Source organism: Octopus bimaculoides, chromosome 24 (genome assembly GCF_001194135.2).
Source record: "Octopus bimaculoides isolate UCB-OBI-ISO-001 chromosome 24, ASM119413v2, whole genome shotgun sequence".
NCBI lineage: Eukaryota > Metazoa > Mollusca > Cephalopoda > Octopoda > Octopodidae > Octopus > Octopus bimaculoides.
In genome coordinates, this window is record NC_069004.1 from 9,368,437 (window position 1) to 9,377,331 (window position 8,895).

Genomic DNA, 8,895 nt, shown 5'->3' on the forward strand with positions numbered 1-8,895 from the left:
ATATATATATATATATATATATATATATACTTATACACACACTCACTTGTACATATATTCATATATATATATAGTTATGCTCATACACGCACACACACATACACATCCATATACATTCGCAGTTATGCACGTATACACACAGACACACACACACCTATTAAAACTAAAGTGACAATTGACCCCCATTTTTCTAAGCACTTCAACCTCCATTCATTCCGTTGTTGAGTGTCTCTCCTTAAAGAACTTCACTGCAATAACCTCAAATCTTATCAAAACCCTTTCTTCCCAAACTTCTAAATAGATTAAACAAAAGAGAAAAATTAAAAAAGAAGAGAAAAAGTTGCAATTTTTAAATTTTTTTATGTGGCAGGAAGGAGTGAGGAGGGGGAAGAGAGGAGAGTAAGGCTTCCTTTCTGTTTTCTGTCCAATAATTTCTTTTTTTTGTTTTCAATTCTTTACAGATTTTTCTGGGTTTTTTTTTTCTATTATGCATAACTTTTTGTCTGTCTATCTGCCTCTCCCTCTCTCCCTTTCTTTCACCCTCTCCACTTGCTAGTCTCTCTTTCTCCCTCTCTCTCTCTTCTCCTCTATATCTCTTACTCCCTCTTTCTCTTTTCTACTCTCTCTCTCTCTCTCTCTCTCTCACCTTGTCTGTTTATCTCACCCTTCTCCACTGTCTCTCTCCTCTCCCCCCTCTCCCTCTATCTAATCACTTTGCTTACCTTTCAATTATTGTTTTTTAACTCTCTCCCTCTGCCCCTCTCTCCCCTTCTCTTTCCAATCACTTTTCTTGCCTTCCAATTATTCTTCCCTACCCCACTCCTCTCTCATCTCAACCTCATAATACAAATTAAATATGATAGTTTTTTCTTTTTCTAAAAACAACTGTGTTTGCATAAAGAAAATGTCATCATCATCACCATCACCATCTTCATCACCATCACCATTATTATTATAATCATCATCATTATTATTTGCACATGCACACTACCACCACCACCACCACCACCATCACTACCGCCGTCACTGCCACTACCACCATACACTCACACATCCATCTAAATACATTGATTTGCATACATCCATATATATATATATATATACACACACAGGTTCACACATATTCACATATTAAACTGTTGTTATTGATGATGATGATGATGATGCTGATGATGATATTTCTGGTTGAAGAATTACCACTGCTACAACTGTTGTTGTTGGTGGTGGTGGTGGTGGTGGTGGTGCCGGTGGTGGTGGTATTCTGTGATGGTGACGCCAATGACAATGATTATGATGATGACCACGATGCTATTTTCAATTACTTAGTCAGAGAATGAAAGGACAACACTCGTGACCTTTTCCAGAGTCCCTAAACTGGTGGGTGAGGTGGTAGAGAAGGAAGATTTCTCTCCTCAGTCTGAGACTTTGCTCCAATTACTTATAACAGAGTAGACTCTGTTAAAAGCCCCCAAGGGGCCCAGAGAATGGTATTGAACCGGCGCAGCAGATAAGGTCTACCATTCAAGGCTGTTGCCATTGTTGTTGTATGTTGTTGTCATTGGTGCTGTTATTATATTGTTGTTGTTTAAGGCAGTGAGCTGGTAGAATTGTTAGAACACTGGGCGAAATACCTGGTGGTATTTTACCCATCACTACATTTTGAATTCAAACTCCGCCGAGGTCAACTTTACCTTTCATCCTTTCGGGGTTGATAAATTAAGAACCAGTTGCATACTGGGGTCGATCTAATCGACTGGTTCCCTCCCCAAATATTTTGGGCCTTGTGCCTAAAGTAGAAAAAAATAAATAAATTAATTAAGTACCAGTGAAACACTGGGGTTGATGTAATCAACTGGACCCCATCCCCCAAATTTCAGGCCTTGTGTCTATAGTAGAAAGGATTATATTGTTGTTGTCATTGTTGCTGATATGAACACCTGATCTCTCTGTTCGTTGTCCAGTAGTTACCCATCACCTCAGCCTGCGGCTGTGATCTGATTTCCAAATAAAAATCCACACACAATCCATAAATATATACACAAGTATTGGCATTATACAAAACATATATCTAACTCATACATAACACACGTATATGCAACATACATACACAACACACACATACATATACATGTAAACAATTCATCATAAACACAGTCACACACCAAGACACATACCTATAACACACATTAATGCACATACATACACACATACACAAGACAAACATATGTGCAACATACACAACACATGTATACACCTATACACATAGATAAACACCATTCACACGAAGGAGACTTTCCTTTTTTTCTCTCACATCAATGAGCTTCTAGAATTTACCAGATTAACTCAATCTGAGAGAGAAACCAAAACCTTACTTTCTTCCCCCACCACCACTACCACCACCACTACCCACTCTCCAACCAAACTTATTCAGCAACTTCCCACCCTTGCCAACCCCTATATCTGCATAATTCACCTGTCTGTTTCATTAGTAAGGCTCTCTGATTTGGGAGAAGAAACAAAAATAATCAAAAAAAAAAAAAAATCAGAGAGAGAAAGGAAGAGAGAAGAGAGAATAAGATAGAGAAAGAGGGAAGGAAGGAGAGAAGGAGGAAGAATGAAAAAGAATAAGAGTAAGGGGGTAGGAGAATAATATTTGTTAATTCTTCCTTGTCAACAAACCATGTTTCCTTCCCAGTTTGCATTGTGTTCACAGTGCTGGATGAATTGCAGACATCACAGGAGGCGACTCTCTGCTAGATTTCAGCTGTATCTGACAGCTTACAAACTGGTTTATAACTCAAACTGTTTGCTTCAAAGGAGATCTCAGGGATGGTTTAACAAACACACAACATACAATCTACCACAACATACCAAAACATGCAACATGCCAGAACATATAACCCAACAACACACAACCTACCACAACACACACCACACAATGCATAACCTACAACAGTAAAATATGCAACACATACCATACAACACACAACATACAACCCAGTGCACCAACATTCTGTACACAGTATGTCTTCATCTGTTAATGACATCACTACTTCAAAATGCATTGAATGCAATATGAGGCTGGATCTGTGGATGAGAGCTTGTGTAAATATATTTCAAAATGGTTAACCTACAGTTTGTGATATGTCAGTGATGAGAACTCATGTCTTTGGATTTACTTAGTGGAGAAATTAATATAATCCAATTCTCATTGACCAATCAGTGATTAGTATGCTTCTATATTAACAGACATACCTAATCGTTGTTAACTGACAAAAAGGTTTGTGGGCTGTGTTTTTGACCAACAGTATATTGGAAGTTGTAGCTACTGACTACAAGACTAGTACCACTGACCCCCACTCTCTGTTATGACCTCTCAGGCTATCAGAGGTTTGTAAGCTGTGTCATTTCTGGTTGCATGATTGATAGTTTTTTTTTTATCAGAATTCTGAAGGCAAGTAAGGCTTCTGGCTGGAAGGGCCAACTGGATGCCACTACTAACAGCTATTAGGTATACCTATTAATATAACAGCATACTAATCATTGATGAGAATTCAATTATATAAATGTGTCCATTGAATAAATCCATAGACATGACTACTGGCATGTCACAAATGTAGTTCAGCCTTTTTCAGGAAAGATTCTGTCTGTCTATCTATCTGTTTGTCTGTCTGTCTGTGCTTATCTTCCTATGGACTATTTATTATTTGAATTTGTTGTTATTTTAGCCCTGAGTTTACCCTGTTCAAACTGACCTATGATCAAAGCATTCCAGCCATGACCATCCCTGTGTTATCATCAGGCATAGTATATCAAAGACTACATTACTCAATGTAATTTGCTTCATTTTAATATTGTGCAATATGTCTTAAATAATAGAATTGACTGCTATTTCAGAAACATCTTTGATCATAGGTCTCTATAGGGCTAAACAACAATGGTAACAATAATGACAATAACAGTAACAATCACAACAAACACACACACACAAAAGATGAGAATAATTTACTACAGAAGAGGAAAATTGTGTATGTATATATATGCATATATATGTGTGCATATATTGTATACATGTGTGTGTATGTATGTATGTGTGTGTGTATACATACGTATGTACATATATATATATATATATATATTAGAGAGGGAAAGGTGGGTTATAAACACAATACATCCATGTTTGAACAAAGAACAAAAGGATGACATGGTTGACATTTAAATACCATTTCTATATACACACACATACACTCACACACTCTTAAACAGACATACACTTTCTCACTCACAGATGCACACACACACACATGCACATATTACATGCATTATTTATTGATCAAAACAAAAAGTACTCAATACGCTGCATAGATCATATTTATATTTATTCAGCTGATGCCTTGTGGCATTACTTAAAATTTTACAAATGCTTTGTCATTCAGTCAAACATATTGGACTGTAATAAGAAGAAAAAAAACAGTTGTTAATTCAATGGTGTCGGGATCTCACTGTTTCATTGGTTCACACAGACCACATAAGTCATGTGTAAAATACTATTATTCACGACTGAAAAATAACATTGTTTTCTTAAGGAGAAATAACTGTAATTGATAATAAACTTGTGCGTTAGTTTAAAATTCAGCTCAAGTTTTCCATGTCAGGTTTCTTGGTACCCACTGTCTTATATAGATAAAGTTGCATGGCCTACTGGTTAGGGTGTTACACTCGCAGTCACAAGATCATGGTTTCAATTCCTAAACCAGATGGTCAGGGGAAAATACCTCATTTTACATTGCTCCAGTCTACTCAGTTGTAAATAAAATACCCGTCAACAGACTGGCATCTTGTTCAAGAGAAATGTTGTGACCTTGACCACTTATATGCTATAGAAACTGGGTAACCAGCTCTGAGTCTTGGAGCTTGAGACAGTAATGTCTAGAGGTTGATGACAATGATGAGAACATTTCTCTCTTTAGATAAGGATTAGGTTTGAGAAGTAACTATAGTTGACTTGTTCAGTTTTGCTTTACATTGCTATCTTTATTGGGCTAAGTCCAGCCACTTTGTAATTTACCCTTTCAATACCAACCCGGCTGAAACCGGCTCTCGCTCTGTAGTATAAATGTCTTGTTTCCATAAGTTTTGAATTAAAATCTTCCACCAAACCTTAGTCACAATTTCTGTTCCTAACACTAGCTTAATTATAACTAAGTTATTTTATTAAATTCTTTGTTATATTTAAAATTAATTGAAAGAAACACAGAGCACCTCAAAATAAATACAGTAAGGAAAGGGTTAAACTGGCCATGTCTGGCTAAAATATTCTGCCTATTTTATGATCAAACTGGTCAGATCTGACCTGAAACCAACCCTGCATTATCATTCTAAAAATTAAGTTAGCTCATCAAATGTTTTTAAAAGACAGAGCAGCATCACAATAAGATGGAACATTGTTGCAAAAGTGAAGTCCTACATGTTTCCTACTATATGCAACCGAAAAAAAAACATGATTCTTACTCTACCAAACCATAGCTTAAAAACATGAGAAGAAACTTGCAGGCAGAGAAATACAAACTTCATGTTTTCAAAACACATTCCTATATCAGAAAGATTTTTTTGAACTACAAACTGGCTGAATCTAGTGCTGATAAATTGGTTAGTGAATGATTTGATACATTAAGCCACATTTGAGCTAAATATTGACTGCAAATATAGTTTCCATGTGACTCATGTGGTCTGTGTTAACCAATGAAACAATGAAATCCTGACGCCATTCTCAAGTAAAAGGATGTTTTCCCATTATAGACCAGCATGGTCGACTGATTGATCAAACACTCATGGAACTCTTTAAGTAATGGCAGACTGCCTTAGTTAAATACACACACACACACATACGTCATTTTTATTTACTTGCTTCCCCCCTATTCATATAAATATGGGGAGGATATTATTTTAAATATGTCTATCTATGTACATGGGTTTGCATGTTTGAATCTGTTTGTTTCTATGTGCATATCTGTAATTGTCTGCTTGTGTGTGTGTGTGTGTGTGTATACTTATGTATGTCTCTCTCTGTGTCTTTCTCTTTCTCCCCCCCCTCTCTCTCTCTCTTTTCACTCTGACACTGTGTGTGTGTGTAACCGAAAATGTCTGTCTGTGTGTCTCCCTGCATTCACTCATTCTTTCTCTTTTCCGTCTTCTTTCTGTTTAAATGTTTGTAGAAATGACTGGGGATGCTTCAAATATTATTATGATTATTATTTTGTATTATTAAAGCAGCAAGATGGCCGAACCATTAGCATGCCAGGTGAAAAAATAAGCAGCATTTCGTCTGTCTTTACGTTCTGAGTTCAAATTCTGCCTGGGTCGACTTTGTCTTTCATCGTTTCAGGCTCAATAAAATAAGTACCAGTCAAGCGCTGGGGTTGATGTAATCAACTGTTCTCCTCCTCCTCCAAAATTTCAGGCCTTGTGCCTTTAGTAGAAAGGATTATTATTATTATTATTATTATTCAGTAGTCTTATTTTTATCACGGGCTTTCACTGCGCTACCGAGCACAGCTCTGTGCGCTTTGGTTGTGATGCTCTTATTGTTACTGTATTGAAAATGTTTTATGTAGGATGTGTCCGGTGCCTAGTAGTGTGGCAGAACCATGAGCATGCTGGACAAAATGCTTTGTAGTATTTCATTTGTCTTGACGTTTTCGGCTCAAATTTCGCTGAAGCCAGCTTTGTCTTTCATCCTTTCAGGGTCACTAAAATAAGTACAAGTTGAGAACAGGGATCAATATAATTGACTTACACGCTCCCCTGAAATTGTTGGCCTTGTGCCAAAAGTTGAAACCATTATTATTATTATTATTATTAGAAAGGCAGTGAGCTGGCAGAATCATTAACACGAGTTCAGATACTGCTGAGGTCAATTTTGACTTTCATTCTTTCGGGGTCGATAAATTAAGTACCAGTGAAACACTGGGGTTGGTGTAATTGACTAGTCCCCTCCCTCCAAATTCCAGGCCTTGTGCCTTTAGTAGAAAGGATTATTATCATTATCATTATTATTATTATTACTTAAGGTGGCAAGGTGGCACAATGGTCAGCAAGCTGGGCAAAAGCTTAGTGGCTTTTCCTCTTCCTTCACGTTCTGAGATCAAATACCACCAGGGTCAACTTTGCCTTTCATCTTTTGAGGATCAATCAAATAAGTACCAGTTGAGTACTGGGGTCAATCTAATCTCAGGCCTTGTCTATAATAGAAAGGATTATTATTACCTCCGCCTTTGCTAAGGGAGAGGTATTGTTTTCAGTTGTGTTTGTTTGTTGGTTTGTTTGTCCATGGACAAGATATCTCAAGAACCACTGAATGGATTCGGATGAAACTTTCAGGAATGTTTGGTCTCATGACTAGCATGAACAGATTACATTTGGGGATCAATCTAGTACTGGACAAGGCTTCTAGAATATTTTTCCAGATTTTTTACTTAATTTTTGAGAGCAGTCGGGTTCATTTTTAGTATTCTCGTTTGTGAGAGCAGTCAAGTTAATTTCAGATATTCTCATTTTAAAAATCATCTCCGGTTAATCATTGCGAGGACTTTGGTGTTGCCTTGGCAGACGTTTGCGCTCTCTGAGTGCTCTTGTTATTATTATTATTAGTAGTGGTGGTGGTTTATGTGTTGATAGTAGATATATATATATATATATATATATATATATACTGATGATGAGAGTGGTAGCAGTTGCTATGGTGGTAGTGATAGTGAAGGTGGTAGTAGCGGTGGAAGTGTAATTAGCAGCGGTAATAATGCAAGAGGTGTGTTGTGATGACGGTTAGTATGGTAGTAGTAGAGGGTGGATGTTGAGGTAATGGTGTGGGTGGTGGTGATAATGGCAGTGGTACTGACGGTAGTGGGGGTGCAGGCAGTGGTGTTAGCAATGGAGGTGGTAGCGGCCGAGAGTGTTTGTGGTAGTGTTGGTGGTGTAGGGAGCGGGGATGAGCGAACAGTTTTGGCACCTGTATAGATAGTGGTTAGTGGTGGTCGTGGTGCTGCTGCTGATGGTGATGTACTAAACTCTGGCTAATAGCCTCACTTTGATGTATTTTGTCTCCCATCATTCATATATTGGCAGAGAACACTTCCTGATGTATCTTTAGGATAACATTTATATATCTCCCTGCTTTTGTCTTCTCTCTTCCGCAACTCCACAAACAGGCTCACATGCACACACAAACACGTGTATATACATATATATATATATACATACACACACACACAGTCATGTATACACATATATACACATGTATACATATATACATATACATGATGATAGAAATAAATATATATATATATATATATATATATATATATATCTATTAGAAAATGGAGGATAATATGTTCGCATATATATACATATATATATACACACACACACACACACACACACATGCACACAGACACACTTGAAAAGGAACATACATCATCATCATCATTTAACGTCCGTTTTTCTATGCTTGCATGAGTTAGACAAAATTTATTGTGGCAGATTTTCTACAGCTGGATGCTCTTCCTGTGAATTTTACATGCATAAAAATAAACATACATACATACATATAAATGCACACACATATACTCTCTCTCGCACATACATACACAAACATTAGGAAGCTTAACTGACTTTAGCTGTTTACTGGTATATATTAATGCTAAAAAGATATATAAATAAACCTTGTGTGTGTGTGTGTGTGTATATATAGTGTATATATATATGTATCTATATATATAGTGTATTTAGTTCTGTGTTTTTTGTTTGCCTGTGTATTAAGTATATGTCTTTTTTTACTACACATATTTTTGAATTATAGAAAAATATATATATATATATATATATATATATATATAT

General features: G+C 36.6%; 1 protein-coding gene and 1 long non-coding RNA gene across 9 annotated transcripts in view; one reads left to right on the plus strand and one right to left on the minus strand.

The window, feature by feature from the left end:
• The window catches only part of LOC106883162 (clavesin-2), a 108,696-nt gene extending 104,844 nt beyond the window's left edge, over window positions 1–3,852 (plus strand). For all 7 annotated transcript variants that reach the window (XM_052976170.1, XM_052976167.1, XM_052976168.1 and 4 more), the window contains one exon: window positions 3,729–3,852. In XM_052976170.1, coding sequence (XP_052832130.1) covers window positions 3,729–3,837 — 109 coding nt within the window. In that variant the 3' untranslated portion in view covers window positions 3,838–3,852. The remainder of the gene's footprint in view (window positions 1–3,728) is intronic.
• LOC128250663 (uncharacterized) overlaps window positions 1–8,895 on the minus strand; it is a 31,867-nt gene that overhangs the window by 13,786 nt on the left and 9,186 nt on the right. The gene's annotated exons all lie outside the window — the stretch shown is intronic.